Source organism: Notolepis coatsorum, assembly GCF_963971535.1.
Source record: "Notolepis coatsorum genome assembly, chromosome: 19".
Classification (NCBI taxonomy): domain Eukaryota; kingdom Metazoa; phylum Chordata; class Actinopteri; order Aulopiformes; family Paralepididae; genus Notolepis; species Notolepis coatsorum.
This window is the reverse complement of record NC_140183.1, coordinates 6,477,141-6,495,140: the sequence shown is the minus strand read 5'-3', so window position 1 is coordinate 6,495,140 and position 18,000 is coordinate 6,477,141. Positions and strand designations below refer to the sequence as shown.

The 18,000-nt window shown below is 45.6% G+C and overlaps 1 protein-coding gene across 2 annotated transcripts; it reads right to left on the bottom strand.

The window, feature by feature from the left end:
* Window positions 1–1,896: 1,896 nt before the first annotated feature.
* LOC311246349 (2-iminobutanoate/2-iminopropanoate deaminase-like) lies at window positions 1,897–17,799 on the bottom strand. Of its 2 annotated transcripts, XM_084336504.1 has the most exons (6): window positions 17,650–17,799; window positions 15,158–15,263; window positions 10,990–11,044; window positions 10,763–10,831; window positions 3,279–3,334; window positions 2,410–2,605 (listed from the first exon to the last, which is right to left on the bottom strand). In XM_084336504.1, the coding sequence occupies exons 1-6, from the start codon at window positions 17,715–17,717 to the stop codon at window positions 2,546–2,548; spliced, it is 414 nt and encodes a 137-aa protein (XP_084192630.1). In that variant the 5' UTR covers window positions 17,718–17,799; the 3' UTR covers window positions 2,410–2,545. The 2 variants fall into 2 exon arrangements, with proteins under 2 accessions (XP_084192629.1, XP_084192630.1); XM_084336503.1 differs by lacking the exon at window positions 3,279–3,334 and having other exon boundaries at window positions 1,897–2,605.
* Window positions 17,800–18,000: the final 201 nt, after the last annotated feature.

Sequence of the window (18,000 nt, the reverse complement as noted above, 5' to 3'; positions counted from 1 at the left end):
CTGTTCCTAATTTATGCAAATGACATGTCGTCAGCTTGTGACTGCAATTTGTTCTTGTTCGCGGACGACTCAGCCCTGCTGGTCTCTGACAAGAACAAGTTACAGGTTGAAAAAACCCTCAGCTCTGAACTCGGCACAATCTGCACCTGGCTCGCTGATAACAAACTATCATTACACCGGGGTAAAACAGAGTCCATTCTCTTCGGGTCAAATAACAAACTCAGCAAGACTGACGGCTTCTCAGTTACAGTGGGTGACAATATTGTCACAAGGAAAGATGAAATTACATACCTAGGTTCCATCCTAGAGGCAAATCTTTCCTGTGTCAAAATGGCATCCAAGGTAATAAAAAAAGTCAACCAACGAACTAGATTCTTGTACCGGATCTCCTCTCTGGTAAACAAGAATACCCTGAAGACTCTGGCAGGAGCACTCATTCAAGGGTACTACGACTATGCTTGCACCTCATGGTACCAAAGCACCTCAAAGGCGCTAAAAACAAGATTACAAACATCACAAAACAAATTGGTCAGACTTCTACTTGACCTTACCCCTAGAACCCACCTCACCCCTGCCCACTTTGACAAGCTAGGATGGCTTAGAGTAGACGACAGAGTACAGCAACTTGCAATGGGCCTGGTCTACAAGATACACTATACGACTAAGGTACCCATGTACATGTCAAAATACTTCCCAAAGGTCAGTGAATACCACGACCACAACACCAGAGGAAGCTCAACAAATCATGTTAAACCCAGATTCGGCTCAAACAAGGGACTAAACACGTTTCGCAATTATGCCACATCAATGTGGAACGCCCTACCCAAAGCTGTAAAGGAATGTGAATCCCTACCCACATTCAAAACCACTCTTAAAGAGCACCTACGGGAGGCTGCAATTCGAAACTGGCCACCGTAAATGTCCAAACCCCCCCACCCCCTCCTAATAGACAGTCTCCTCCCCACCGCATGTATATATTCTCTTCCACCCCCTCCTAATGTACAGTCTCCTCACTGTATGTATATATTCTCTCCCCACGTATGTATATTTCTCTCCCACCCACCCACCCCCTCCTAATGTACAGTCCCATCACCATCATATGTATATACTCTGTCAGGATCTATGGGTAACAGTACTGTATATTTGCATATCGTATGTCACAAATGTAACAGTACTAAATACCTGTATGTCATGTATGTCCCTATGCCATAAATGTCATGTATGTTGTGTATGTCATAAATGTCACTATGAATTGAAAATGGGGGACCCTGATGTAAACAAGACAAACGTCTTTCTCTGGTCTGCATCCCCTTAACAATTGTGTGTATTGAGCCGTACTGTATTGTACCCATTCTGCACTCTGTTAAATAAAGTTTTCATTCATTCATTCACAACTGACACCACACACAGAAATCACTGTGTGATTGTCCTTAACACCCTGGACTTTAACAGTGATATGAATGGTGTCGTCTGTGCTGATGAATGTATCATTTATAGTGTGTGACCCTTATAGTGAATTATGTTTCCAAAAAAGACCAACCATGGATATTTGTCATGAGTGGTATTACATGCATTCATCATATACAGCAGTCCCTCGTCCGTTCCTTGGTACTTAATTGAATTGTTCATATTCATAATCATAATTTTGTGACCCCCGAGAGTAAAGTTACCAAATACCTTCAAAGCTCGCCTCAAAACCCACCTGTTCTCCCTTGCCTTCAACCCCCCCCACCCCTAAACCCCCCCCTCCCCTCCAACCTGATCGATATGTCTCTAGTCTTTTTTTTGTGCCATCAGGCTGTCTCCCCCGTTCCCCCCATGGTCTCATGTTCCTTTGTTTTTGTTTCTTTGTTGTTTTGTTTTGTTTCTTTGCTTTCGTCTCTTTGTTTGTACCCCTGCTCCCGACTACTGTCAGCGACTTCGGGTTATTGAGAAGCGCTATATAAATTAAATGAATTATTATTATTATTATTATTAAATAAACCTAACAGTCAAAAACTGATATAACTGAGCAACTATCTGACAGCTTTTGTGCATGAATAGTTTTACACGTGTTCCAACAAATGACAGCAATACGACATTTACCCATTTATTACTATATTATTATCTATCGATAATCATTCAAGTGAATAGGGGAAAAAAAATTATCCATTTATTACTATTAATTATGGATTAGGGCAGAGATGGTCCGGTGGGCAGTGGTTACTACAGAGTGGGGCAACTCACACCTCGTCGCTCACGTCCTCCCGCCGGCATCGCGTGTTGAAATGTGAGCCGACGGGGGAAGAGAGCGCCGCCGTTTAGAGACGCGTTTCCGATCGACTCATCAATATTAATGAGGTGAAAGTCCAGCGGGGGAGAGAAACGACACCACGCTACAGGTGAAAGTGACACGAACTGTTCCAAAGACGCTTTCAGTGGGACGCTCCATCATGTGTTGCTGGAAAACTTTCCAAACAGGAAATGTGATCATTTGGTTTCCGTTGAATTGATGTTGATTGCTGTGATCTGTGAGGCTGATGTACGGAGCTCGTGGTGTCTTTAATCAGGAGGCGTTGGTCAGGGGGCCCAATACAGCCACCGCCTCTATCTCCACCAGGCCACCCTAGAGAGAGAGAGAGGGAGGGAAGGAGGAAGGAAAAGAGGGAGCGAAGGAGGGAGAGAGCGAAGGAAGGAGGAAGAGGGGGGGAAGAGAGGGAAAAAGGGAGAGAGGGGAGGAAGGAAGAGGGGGAGAGGGAAGGAAGAGAGAGGGATGGAAAGAAGGAGGAAGGGGGAGGGAAGGAGGAAGAGGGAGGGAAGGAGGGAGAGGGGAGGAAGGAAGAGGGGGAGAGAGGGATGGAAAGAAGGAGGAAGGGGGAGAGGGAAGGAGGAGAGAGGGAGGGAAGGAGGGAGAGAGGGAGGGAAGGAGGGAGAGAGAGAATAATAGCTGGTTCAGTGATGGGTCAACTCTTTATCACTACAGAAGCAACGGTGTGTGCTGAGACGCAGAAGAAGACGCAGAAGAAGTAGAACCAGCAATATTAGTTCACAACTTCATACATCTTTTATTCCTTAGAAGATGATGACGTGATGATGTTGCGTGTCCATGATGGATCTTCGGCGGGTCAAGCTCAAAGGCTGAGACCCGGCGAAGATCCGCTGTGTATCGAAACGTTGTTGTCGTTTAAGAAATTAAGAGAGGTCTAAACTGCACCGTGACAGGGCGTGTTCTACTTGTAGGCCAAAATCGCTGTCGATATCAAACGGATAAAGGTCAAAGGTCATCCTCAGCTGCTCACCCTGGGGAGGGCAGCGACCTGGTAGGCAGCCCTGGCTGGGAAGTTGGTGCAGAAGACTGTAGGAAGGCAGAGAGAGAGAGACACACACACACACAGTAAACAGGCAGACAGAGACATGCTCCCTATACTAGCGGTTCTCAATCTTATTCATGTCGAAGGCCCCAAATTGATAAGGCTTGGTAAGCCTTATCCGTCTGTCTCAGGGACCCCCATCTGTCTCGGGACCCCATCTGTCTTGGGGACCCCCCCCCCCATCTGTCTCGGGGACCCCCATCTGTCTCTGGGACCCCCATCTGTCTTGGGGACCCCCCCATCTGTCTCGGGGACCCCCATCTGTCTCTGGGACCCCCATCTGTCTCCGGGACCCCCATCTGTCTCCGGGACCCCCATCTGTCTCGGGACCCCATCTGTCTTGGGGACCCCCCCCCATCTGTCTCGGGGACCCCCATCTGTCTTGGGGACCCCCCCCCATCTGTCTCGGGGACCCCCATCTGTCTCCGGGACCCCCATCTGTCTCCGGGACCCCCATCTGTCTCTGGGACCCCCATCTGTCTCTGGGACCCCCATCTGTCTCCGGGACCCCCATCTGTCTCTGGGACCCCCATCTGTCTCAGGGACCCCCATCTGTCTCCGAGACCCCCATCTGTCTCCGGGACCCCCCCTCCCATCTGTCTCCGGGACCCCCATCTGTCTCCGGGACCCCCATCTGTCTCTGGGACCCCCATCTGTCTCCGGGACCCCCATCTGTCTCCGGGACCCCCATCTGTCTCTGGGACCCCCATCTGTCTCTGGGACCCCCATCTGTCTCTGGGACCCCCATCTGTCTCCGGGACCCCCATCTGTCTCTGGGACCCCCATCTGTCTTGGGGACCCCCCCCCCATCTGTCTCGGGGACCCCCATCTGTCTCTGGGACCCCCATCTGTCTCTGGGACCCCCATCTGTCTCTGGGACCCCCATCTGTCTTGGGGACCCCCATCTGTCTCCGGGACCCCCATCTGTCTCCGGGACCCCCATCTGTCTCTGTGACCCCCATCTGTCTCTGTGACCCCCATCTGTCTCCGGGACCCCCATCTGTCTCGGGGACCCCCATCTGTCTTGGGACCCCCATCTGTCTCGGGACCCCCATCTGTCTCAGTGACCCCCATCTGTCTCGGGGACCCCCATCTGTCTTGGGACCCCCATCTGTCTCTGGGACCCCCATCTGTCTCAGGAACCCCCATCTGACCTCCATCTGTCTCAGGGACCCCCGTCTGTCTCAGGGACCCCCATCTGTCTCAGGGACCCCCATCTGTCTCTGGGACCCCCATCTGTCTCTGGGACCCCCATCTGTCTCAGGAACCCCCATCTGACCTCCATCTGTCTCAGGGACCCCCGTCTGTCTCAGGGACCCCCATCTGTCTCTGGGACCCCCATCTGTCTCTGGGACCCCCATCTGTCTCAGGAACCCCCATCTGACCTCCATCTGTCTCAGGGACCCCCGTCTGTCTCAGGGACCCCCATCTGTCTCGGGGACCCCCATCTGTCTCGGGGACCCCCCCCCTCCCATCTGTCTCGGGGCCCCCCCCCCCTCCCATCTGTCTCGGGGCCCCCCCCCCCTCCCATCTGTCTCGGGGACCCCCCCCCCTCCCATCTGTCTCGGAGACCCCCCATCTGTCTCGGGGACCCCCATCTGGGAAGATCCTTGTTGTTAGATATGATCCAGATTAGATCAGATTAAAATGTATTGTCATCATGCAGCACAAGTTTAAGACAGCCCTAGTGTACAGTAAGGGATATGTACAGATATAGATGTGTTACATCTATGTGTATATATGTATGTTACATCCCAGTGACTGTGTGCTGTTCTCTCCATCTGTCCTCTCCATCTGTTCTCTCCATCTGTTCTCTCCTCCAGTCAAGCTAGCAGCCAAGTCAAGTCAGTTTTATTTAGATTTCACATTTCAAACCACAGCAAGTGCTGAACAATTTACATTCACAATTCAAAGTACTGTAGTCTGCACTCAAAACCATATCAAACTATTTAAAACATATATATACATTAAAATCACATTAAAGTACTGGCCAGGCTGAATAGATGTGTTTTAAGCAGCGATTTAAAAGTGGCAAGTGACTGTTAGACCTAATGTTAGCAGGCAGACTGTTAGAGACTGTTAGACCTAATGTTAGCAGGCAGACTGTTAGACCTAATGTTAGCAGGCAGACTGTTAGACCTAATGTTAGCAGGCAGACTGTTAGAGACTGTTAGACCTAATGTTAGCAGGCAGACTGTTAGACCTAATGTTAGCAGGCAGACTGTTAGACCTAATGTTAGCAGGCAGACTGTTAGACCTAATGTTAGCAGGCAGACTGTTAGACCTAATGTTAGCAGACAGACTGTTAGACCTAATGTTAGCAGGCAGACTGTTAGACCTAATGTTAGCAGGCAGACTGTTAGAGACTGTTAGACCTAATGTTAGCAGGCAGACTGTTAGACCTAATGTTAGCAGGCAGACTGTTAGACCTAATGTTAGCAGGCAGACTGTTAGACCTAATGTTAGCAGGCAGACTGTTAGAGACTGTTAGACCTAATGTTAGCAGGCAGACTGTTAGACCTAATGTTAGCAGGCAGACTGTTAGAGACTGTTAGACCTAATGTTAGCAGGCAGACTGTTAGACCTAATGTTAGCAGGCAGACTGTTAGAGACTGTTAGACCTAATGTTAGCAGGCAGACTGTTAGACCTAATGTTAGCAGACAGACTGTTAGAGACTGTTAGACCTAATGTTAGCAGGCAGACTGTTAGTGACTGTTAGACCTAATGTTAGCAGACAGACTGTTAGACCTAATGTTAGCAGACAGACTGTTAGACCTAATGTTAGCAGGCAGACTGTTTCTTAATCTCATTGGTTTTAACGTCTAGTGAATTAAACAGTGAACCCCCTGAGACCTCCTCAAGGACCCCGAACCCCTCCTTGAGAACCACTGCCCTATACATACTGTACATCATAGAGTACACGCACACACACACAGACACACGCGAGCCATCTGTCTATTTGCCGTGGGAGTGACTTCACTGCCATGATCTCACCACATGCCCTGCCCTGCCCACAGCGCTACATGGCCTGTTTAACCGCTTATGTCTCTTTAATACTGTATGGCGACTGTCCAAAACATTTACGTAGTCACCGAGAGACGTGATATCGGGTAAATAATTATACCTGCCAGACGCGCCGCTTGTCATGAAATCACTGCTCCAGGATACTGCGTTTGGTTACTTTATTGCGGTTAAAACAGTTCATATAGTAGCATCATTATAAAGTGAATCACGGCTTGATTTACTATTGTGTAGCGTGCGCTCAGCAAAATATGACTTCCCCGTTCACCCCCTCACCATTTCCATACCTGAAACCCGCCGGTGAACAGCTGACTTTTACTACTACTACTACTACAACACGTGACCCCTTTGTGAATGGCGTAACCATAACAACCCATGTTGTCTATACCTGTCACCAACAAGTACCATCTACATGAACCCAGGTTCGAGCTCACGTGTGATGGGGTGCAAGTACTGACACTCTTGGGGAGGGATCGAGTATTTATCCGTTGAGCTAAATAAACGTAATGGAACTACAAGAATGGCAGGATTATAACATCATCCTGTCATGTATTCAGTAATGACTTATCAGGAGAATTTTATTGAAGAGTTATAGGGTTTTGTATGGATGCGCACAGCAATGTAACAGGGTTCGCACAAGGTCCTTGAAGTGCTTAAAGTGCTTGATTTGACAAAAAAGTCGAGGTCTGGAATTCCTTGAAGACAGCCAATTTTTTTTTACAAGGTGCTTAAAAAGTCCTTGAAATTCAAATCAACCATTCGCATTGAAAGTTTTGTTCATCCATGATACAATTGTTCTGAATCAAGAATTTTAATTTCTTTTTAATTTAAAGTGTAACTAATTGTAGGAAATTGGCTTTAAGCCATACATATTTGATCAGATTCTCTTTCTATAAAAACAGCATTTAAAAGTGAATTTTAAATGCCCTTTTAAAATGAAAAAAAGTGCTTGGAAAAGTAATTGAAAGTCCTTGAATTTCATTTAGCCATGTCTGTGGGAACCCTGATGTAAACAATCCCCTCAGGACCAGGCCTCTCTGCACAGAGCTGTGGTTCTCTAACCTTTTCATGTCGAGGAACAATCTGAAATATAATATATTTGCTTTTATACAGTATATGATTTAGTCCAGAATTCCATATATAATGTATATATAAATTCCTCTATAATGTACATGGGCTGAGAGAGTGAAACCTATGCACACCTATAACACACACAGATACATGTCAGGGACGGTGTCTACACACACACACACACCATCTCAACCCACACAAGACTACCTGTGGTGATGAGTATATGTTGTTGCATATTTGCACTTCTTTTTATTATCATGTCACACCTTGCTATGCGTTTACTGTGTAAATATGTCTGTTTGTGTACACATGCTAGCTTGCGTCGACACAGAGCCCCAGCTTACGAGCACCCTGGGCTTATGACCCTTTTATTTATTTGTACTGCTCTTATTTAGTGAATTGTTTTTATAGCTGCTGCCGTTTCCCTGATGCTTGCTTCTCACAACGGTCTGTTTTTATTGCTTATTTTTATTGCGAGAAGCTTTTTGAAATTTCACAATAAAGATCATTCATTCATTAAAATATTTGTGAAATCAAACTATTTGGTATATGGTACATTTATATAGTGCCTTTGCCTTTATCCAAAGCGCTTTACAATTTGTTCTTCACATTTTACCCGTTCACTCACACATTCACACACCGCTGGCGGCGGCGACCATGCAAGGTGCCGACCTGCTCATCGGGAGCAGTTAAGAGGTTTGATTGATTGAAAACTTTATTAAGACTGCAGAATGGGTACAATACGGTACGGCTCAATACAACAACTGCTAAGAGGATGAAGACCAGAAAAGGACTTTCGACTTGTTTATATAAGGGTCCTCCATTTTCAATTCCTCAAAACATTTAGAGACATACAAATATACAGTAGTATGTAAGAAAGAGAGGACATCATAAAGACATTTAAAAAAAGAGAAAAAAAGGAGGGTAGGGATTCACATTCCTATACGGCTGTGGGTAGGGCATTCCACATTATTGTGGCATAGTTGCAAAACGTGTTTAGTCCCTTGTTTGAGCCGAATCTGGGTTGAACGTGATTAGTGGAACTCTCTCTGGTGGACTTCACTGACCTTTGGGAAGTATTTCGACAGGTACATGGGTACCTTAGTGGTGTAGTGTATCTTGTAGACCAGGCCCATTGCAAGTTGCTGTACTCTAGTTTAGTTTACTCAGTTTATTTGATCAGGGACAGTGCATATCAATCAACAGTTTATACATTTATAAATAAATACAAATTAAAATAAATATACCAACATCAGCAGGGTTGCTAGTTTTCAGTTGTAGTCCCTGGGCTAGATGTTTAACTCTGTCGTCTACCCTAAGCCATCCGACACGCTACCCAGGAGGAGCGGAAATCGAACCAGGAACCTCGGGATTACCAGATGACTGCTCTATCTCCTGAGCCAGTATTTCCCCTGGGACCCCCCCCAAGGACCCCTTTGAGAACCACTGGCCGGGAGAACCTGGAGAACAGTCCACTGGCCTGGAGAACCTCAGAGAACAGTCCCCTGGAGAACCTCAGAGAACAGTCCCCTGGAGAACCTCAGAGAACAGTCCCCTGGCCTGGAGAACCTCAGAGAACAGTCCCCTGGCCTGGAGAACCTCAGAGAACAGTCCCCTGGCCTGGAGAACCTCAGAGAACAGTCCCCTGGCCTGGAGAACCTCAGAGAACAGTCCCCTGGAGAACCTCAGAGAACAGTCCCCTGGAGAACCTCAGACAACAGTCCCCTGGCCTGGAGAACCTCAGAGAACAGTCCCCTGGCCTGGAGAACCTCAGAGAACAGTCCCCTGGAGAACCTCAGAGAACAGTCCCCTGGAGAACCTCAGAGAACAGTCCCCTGGAGAACCTCAGAGAACAGTCCCCTGGCCTGGAGAACCTCAGAACACCTTGTGGCTGCCGGCTCAGTCAGCATCAGTGACCCAGGTACGGGGTCACCCTCCATAGAGTTAGTACGTCACCAGGGGTCCTGATAGGAGCCGGTCTCTACTGCGCCGGGAACAGGCAACTCGAATAGCCGCCTATCACTCTGAATACTTCCAGTTCCGACCGGCTGCAGCGCTTGGTCAGAACAGCAGAGGGGATCGTTGGTGCCCCCCTCCCCTCCCTCCAGGACATCTACAATACACGCCTGGCCCGCAAAGCACTAAGCATCGCGGGTGACACCACCCCTCACAACGCCTTTTCACTCTCCTGCCCTCCGGGAGAATGAGGAGCCTCCGAGCTGCAGGACCAGCGGACTGAGAGACGGCTTCATACACCAGGCTGTCAGGAAGCTCAACTCTCTCCCAGCTCTCCCCCCACTCTCACCCTGCCACCACAGAACCTGGACTAAGAACCCCCCCCCCACTGACACACACCCAGCTTCCCCCCCCCCCTACCACTTTACAAACTCACTGCCACTTTACTTATTGCCATTATTTAGTTTTATTTATTTAGTGTACATCATATTCGTTTACTGCCATATCCATCCTCTCACTGCCATTATTGTATTTTACTGCAATTATTTATTATTCATACTTACTATGTTCCACTGCTGCTAAAGGTTTTGCACCAAGTTCTCGTTTACCTCTATATTTGCATTCACTAATACATTAACTTTTTTTAGCTACTGTCTACATTGTTTTTGGTCCTGTATACTGTCCATATGTTATTTTATGTTTATAGTGTACTATATGTTACTTTATGTTTATATTAGATCTTGTTTTTTATATACACCGTAGGAAGGGGGAAACGCATGTCTCTATGTCCTGCACATTACGAGAGGTGACAATAAAGCTGACTTTGACTTTGATACAGGGTTGGTTGGAGCTACTTGTTGATCAACATTAGCCATCGTCAGCTAAAATAAATACTGGTAAATTTAGGCAATGGCTTAAAGTTGAATGTTTTCGTACTTCACCAACCATCATGTTGAGAGTCTTTTGTATTCAAATATATTATTGTTGTCTGGTAAAATAGTGAAAGTCACTGAGAGCCACTGTATCCTGGTAAAGAAAACACAGGCTGTAACTCACGATGACTAGAGGCTAACTGAGAACTGTGCAAGTGTCAAGGAGACGGAGAAGTCATGAACTATCTGTGCTCGTCATCCATATGGTAAAGCATGGGTAGTCTTTGAAACAGGAAGGGGCGGGCTCGAACAACTGCAGTGACACATGTACAAGAACTAACCACATCCTTTTGACTGTGCTGCCACCTGGTGGACAAAGTGTGAAGTGTAACAGAGACGCATGAAACAGGCCTATTGTACACTACACTGGTACAGTATACTGGTACACTATACACAGTCGATTAGCAATGAGATGAAGGCGTCATACTTACATTGTTTATAGACATCATTCACAGCAGTGAAGTCATTCATGTCGGCCAAGAGCACCGTGGTTTTGACGACTGGGGAGGATAATGACAACATGTACAATGAGATGATGATGATGATGATGATGATGGATTGGATTTATATAGCGCTCTTTGTGACAAGTAGACTTAAACATTTCATTTAAGTAAACCAATACATATCCATTATGTTTTGAACAATGAGTTCTTCTTACCATTCTCGTAACCACACCCGGAAGTTTTGAGGATTTCACCCATATTCACAAGAGCCTGTAAGGACAGAGGAGAGGAGTTTTGATTATATGATAAGATAAGATATTCCTTTATTGATCTCCTTGGGGAAATCCGGATGTCATAGCAGGAGGTACAGGTATGGGCAGGGTAATAGTAGAAAGACATAAATACAGACAATAAAAGTATAGTACAGTAGAAAAGTAAAATAGGCAGTGTAAACAATATAATGAACTCTGATTATAAGGATATGATTATAAGTAAATAGATGGTGAGGGTCTGTACAGTTATAGGCCCGGTCAGTTATATTATACGTTATAATAAATATGGGCAATAAAACTTAGAGAATCTGAATATATATACTATGAGCAAGTAAAGTAAACGGTATACACAGGTGCCCTAACTGGCATGATATACGTCATATGTTGTATGTTGTATGTATGTTGCAGGTTAGGTGGTTAACACTTTGAGTGCCACAGACGTGTTATGTCGTCATTTCATGCCCCCCGTTGAGTGCCACCGACGCAAATTGTCGTTTGATTTTTTTATTAGCGATCTGAATTCATATTTCATCAACCGAGTCTCCCGTTGGTACAGCAGCCCCTCTAGGAGCTCCGATGGGAAAATACCGCCCCCTATCGTCTATCCCTGTGTAACTGCAGGCCATTCGATTAGACTGGTGGATCTGTGTGGGGGGAGCCTACTGGCTCCACTATGCTGGCGAGGGATCTGATGACGAGGGAAGTGATCGCGAGATGGAAAGCAGCCTGGAATATATATTTACAGCAGCCAATAATCAATCAATAAACGTGATCGATATTTGGAATGGCGATCAGGAATTGGAATAATCTTTTTGGAGAACATCTGATCTAAGGTAAGGAGTCTATGTTACCAGTTTTAGGATAATCAGAGCTGTCTTCACTGAGATAACAGCGTGTCCTGTATGTGTATATGTGTGTGTGTGTGCTGTTGAGGAAATAAGAGAATCGATTTCTCAGCTCGCTTCTATAGCGTGCATAAGTACACATATACTATCAATAATCTAGCGTTTATTTGAAAACGATTCATAAATAGGCAGACAAATGACAACGTGTCTAGTGTATTCGAGAATATTCCAATAAATGCCGTTTATGACGGAATCTTTCTATTTTCCGGAAATGTTCGAGAAAACAATAGCTTTTCTAAATACTATAAAAAGGATATGAACCGATTAAAAAACAATCCGTTTCGACAATGTTGACTGCAAACAAGTCATTGATAAGCGACAAGCAGATTAGACACATAGCCATAATTTAAAACATAGATTATGCGTTTTTTAGGCCATCATTGAAGTGGGTGATGGCACTCAAGGACATTAACACTTTGGATGCCCAACCCGAGTTTTCTCGGGTTTACCCCCCGCGGGTTGAATGCCCATAACGAGAATATTCGTTTCTCGTTTTTTTTTCATTTTATTAGTGATCTGAATTCATATTTCATCAACCGAGTCTACCGTTGGTAAATCAGCCACCCCAGGCGCTCAGATGTGAAAAAAGCGCCCCCTATCGTCTCCCAGATGGTAATTCACCCTCTTGGATTGGACTCAATGAAAATGCATGGGGGAAAAAAACCCGGACTCCACATTTTACTTCTCACGCATGTAACCGGGGCCGATCAGCTTCATGTTGGACCCTCAGCACATACGCTGTTTTACAGTATACGTGTGGGATCAATAAAAGGATACATTTTTGGAATGGTCGATCAGGAATTGGAATAATCCATTTGGATACCATCTGATCTCAGGTAAGGAATCTATTTTACCAGTATTAGGATAATCAGACCTTTTTTCACGGAGATATAAGCTTTCCCCCTATATGTGATATGGCTGTTTTGACTGTGCGAGTGATCAGGAAATAAGAGAATCGATTTACAGCTTGCGGCACCAGCGTGCATACGTACACATATACTATCGATAATCTAGCGTTTACAGGGCTCTACGCTAACCTTTTTTTAGGAGCACACAAAGAAATTTAGAAGCACCCAAAAATATTTAGGAGCACAGTGAAAATATTTCAAGTAACAGAGTTTATTTTTGTTTTCAAAAATAAATGTATATTTGTACTGTGCGTGCATGTGCAAACGGGAACGGGACACACATCTGTGCAATAGCACATACCACCAAAGTCACTGGCCCACTGTGTGCGTGTATCATCTGCGTGTGCAAACGGGAATGGGACACAGACATTTGAACTATTAATTAAGTGATTAATGCCTACTGTGGCAAAGTTGTAGCCAACAACTAGGCCTAATAAGAAAGGCAGTGACATTGAACAAAAAGGAGACACTGGCTTTACAACCAGGGCCATCAGTAGAGGGGGGAGCTAGTGTTGCTCTTCTAGAAAAATAATCCTTTCAGGGTTGCCTATTGAAATACTGTACACCTCCAGTACAGAAACATTGTTTATGAGTTTGCGTGTCAGGTAGACCATTGATTGACAGTCGATTCTGCCAATTACGATGTCACACCGCTTGCACTCTGGCCGTCCGGCGCTGCAGCTGGACCCTATTGCCACACCGCTTGCACTCTGGCCGTCCGGCGCTGCAGCTGGACCCTATTGCCCACCTCTGCGGTTGATAACGATAGCCAAGTTAGCTGTACACACACACAGTGGGCCAGTTGTAGGGGTGTAACAATGCATCGCAATGCATCGATCCTACTTTGCAATATTTACAAAACATGACATTGTTTTCGAACTCTAGCCATGGGAAAATGTTTAGCCAATTCACGTTAAATTTGTATGTCTTCCCTCCGGCTCCAGTGGGTGTAGCTTCGCTAGCTACAGTGGCTACATTGGGTGCTACAGTGGGGGTAGTAGTGGGTGTAGCCTCGCTAGCTTGGCCAACAACTGGCTAGCGTCAGTATCTTGGTTAACGATCACATCTGTAACATGAGCTGCCTCGCCTGACTTCTCATTCTCCGGTATCTTTCGCGCAAAATAAAAATGAATGGGCTTCGACATGGCTGTATTGTCTGACTCAGACAGTGACGCTGATCGTTACTTTCAGTTTCCAGTCGCGTGACCACAGGAAACTCTACTGTGATTGGAACGTTTATGCGGCTGTGAACTGTGGGACTTGTAGTTTTTTAACTATTCTCGCAGCGGAGAAAAAAAAGAACGAATGAGGCTGTAATCTGCACTCGCACGCCGTGTGAGTAATTGATTTTTCAGGTTCGCACACACATATTTTTAGGGGCATATGCGAGCAATATGGTCGCACTGTAGAGCCCTGGTTTATTTGAAAACGATTCATAAATAGGCCGAACAATGACAACGTTCTAGAATATTACAGTACATCAGCGTTTAGCAGGGATTCTTTTTTCTTCTTCTTGAAAATGAGGGCTTTTCAAAATGCTATAAAACGGAAATGAACCGATAAAAAAACAATCCACTTCGACAATGTTGATTGGAAATGGGTCATTGATAATGCGACGGGCAGATTAGACACATAGCCATAATTTAAAACATAGATTAGGCGATATTAACGTTAACATTGACGGTAGGCATTCAAGCACTAAATGTGCGCCCCCTGCTGGGCAGTCAAAGTGTTAATCAACGTTATGGCTGGCACTGAAAGTGTTAAAGAGTCAGACACACTCAGTGATCAGACATTCCTAGTATAGTTCTGGAGTTCTGCTGCCGTTAGTCCAGCTGCCCAGCCCCTGTATGCTTGCCCACTAGCCGGACTGTCCTGATTGTGATTATGTGGTTAATGTGATTTATGATTATGTATATGTGTGCCTGCCATATGTGTGCCTGCCTATACGGTGCGTATACATGTGTGGGCTTTGATTTGTCCCTGTACACTTTTTTTTTTTATAGATGCACGAATGCCTAGTGAGTGAATGTACAGAAAATGTTTTAAACTGTTTTTATTTGAGCTTTAATGTCCTTCTATTTTCTGTTTCTTTTCTGGCTTAAACATCTAGCCCAGGGACTACAACTGAAAACTAGCAACCCTGCTAATGTTGTCATATTTACATTTTTTTTATTTGTATTCATTTATAAATGTATAACTGTTGATTGATATGCACTGTCCCTGATCAAATAAACTGAGTACACTAAACTAAACCAGCTGCTGGCAGCGCTCCCTGGGGCTTCTCAAAGGTGTCACCTGCTTGGTCTGGGCCTGCACCCCCCCTTCCACCAGCTGACCGCTGGTCGGGTCCATCCCCAGCTGTCCGGAGACGTACATGGTCCCGTCCACCACCACCGCTTGGCTGGAAGAGAGAGGTGGTTAGGTGGTGATTATTTGCGACAGTGGCTCGGGAGGTACAGCAGTCGTTTTCTGTATAATCCGGAGGTTCCTTGTTCGATTCCCGCTCCTCCCGGCAGGGGCAGCATGTCGAAGTGTCCTTGAGCAAGACACTTAATTGCTCCCCCCGATGAGCGGGATTGCCTCCGTCGTATCCGTGTGAGTGAATGTGAGGAACAAATAGTTAAGTGCTTTGGATAAAAGCTTCTATATAGATGCACCATTTATTTGCCCTATTTTATTTCTCTATAATAGGCTTCAGAACATCCCACTCCACTGACACATGCCTTCTCTATTTAAATGACCACATCAAACAAGAGGTGGACGCGGGCAAATACTGCGGCATGGTCATGCTGGACCTACAAAAGGCCTTCGACACTGTCAATCACTCCATTCTGATTGACAAGCTAAAAGCAATTGGTTTTGATAGTCTATCAGTGACAGTGAGCTGGATGCAATCCTACCTTGAGGGGAGGGAACAGATGGTGGAGGTAAACGGTACCCTATCCCCCCCCTCCCAGTGAGCTGTGGTGTTCCACAAGGAAGCATACTAGGACCGCTACTGTTCCTAATTTATGCAAATGACATGTCGTCAGCTTGTGACTGCAACTTGTTCCTGTTTGCGGACGACTCAGCCCTGCTGGTCTCTGACATGAACAAGTTACAGGTTGAAAAAACCCTCAGCTCGGAACTAGGCAAAATCTGCATATGGCTCGCTGATAACAAACTATCATTACACCTGGGCAAAACAGAGTCCATTCTCTTCGGTTCAAATAACAAACTCAGCAAGACCGACGGCTTCTCAGTTACAGTGGGTGACAATATTGTCACAAGGAAAGATGAAATTACATACCTGGGTTCCATCCTAGAGGCAAATCTTTCCTGTGACAAAATGGCATCCAATGTAATAACCGGATCTCCTCTCTGGTAAACAAGAATACCCTGAAGACTCTAGCAGGAGCACTCATTCAAGGGTACTACGACTATGGTTGCACCTCATGGTACCAAAGCACCTCAAAGGCGCTAAAAACTAAATTACAAACATCTCAAAACAAACTGGTCAGACTAGTACTGCTTGACCTTACTCCTAGAACCCACCTCACCCCTGCCCACTTTGACAACCTAGGATGGCTTAGAGTAGACGACAGAGTACAGCAACTTGCAATGGGCCTGGTCTACAAGATACACTACACGACCAAGGTACCCATGTACATGTCAAAATACTTCCCAAAGGTCAGTGAATACCATGACCACAACACCAGAGGGAGCTCCACAAATCATGTTAAACCCAGATTCGGCTCAAACAAGGGACTAAACACGTTTCGCAATTACGCCACATCAATGTGGAACGCCCTACCCACAGCTGTAAAGGAATGTGGATCACTACCCACTTTCAAAACCACACTCAAAGAACACCTACGGGAGGCTGCAATTCGAAACTGGCCCCTGTAAATGTCCTAACCCAACCCCCTCCAATGTACAGTAAATTACCTACCCAACCCCCCCCCCCACCACACCCACCCAACCACCTCCAATGTACAGTCCCCCCCCCCTACCCAACCCCCCCAACCGCCTCCAATGTACAGTTACCCCCCCCCCCAACCTCCTCCAATGTACAGTTTCTACGTCAAATGTATATACTCTCTTTTCTGGACTTTTTTTGTATCACAAACAGTTCTGTATTTGCAAATCTGGTATGTCATAAATGTATAGATGTAGCAGTACTGTCTATCTGTATGTCGTGTGTGTCATATATGTTATGATGAATTGAAAATGGGGGACCCTGATGTAAACAAGACGAAAGTCTTTCTCTGGTCTGCATCCCCTTAACAATTGTGTGTATTGAGCTGTACTGTGTATTGTACCCATTCTGCAATCTGTTAAATACAGTTTTCAATCAATCAATCAATCAGGCAATAGCCCACTGACTCCAGTGTGGGATACACTGATCCACACGTGTCCAAAATAATGCAATAACTATAAAGGCTTATTTCCCTAGTTAAAATTATTTAGAGTGAAAGTTCAAATCCTGTACTTTGCCCCCAATTCATAAACCCTACTTTCTTATCTTGCGGTGATTGGTGAATCACTCCGCCACCTCCACTCACTATTGGTCCAAAAGGTGCACACCCCCAAAACACAAAGAACATGTCAATTAAAAATAAAAACAAAAACAAACAAAAACTAAAATATAAAACACATACGAATGTGTCCACACAGTGGGAAATGCACCCAGTTGAAACTCGGGCGGACGGCTCTGACGGTACTTTGACCAGAAATAGGCTAAAATAGACCGCATGATTGAAATAATATTAAGATTTGACATTTAGCTTTTCATTTCAACAGCTCACCTGTATGGCCCAATGGCAGCGGGGGCTTTCGTTGTGTTGATGATTATCCTTCTGATGAGTGCAGCCATTTTGACAACAATCTGTTCAGGAGATGTGCAAATGAAAGCTAAACTGCAAAGAGAGAGAAGCGTGGAAGTGACACTTCGCCCCTTTGCCAGCCGGTCCGCGCATGCGCTGTGAGGGCCGCTCAGCAGCGCCACCCACCCAATGGCTGAATTGGAGTATTGCGACCATATATTGATTGATTGATTGAAAACTTTATTAACAGATTGCAGAATGGGTACAATACAGTACGGCTCAATACACACAATTGTTAAGGGGATGCAGACCAGAGAAAGACTTTCGTCTCGT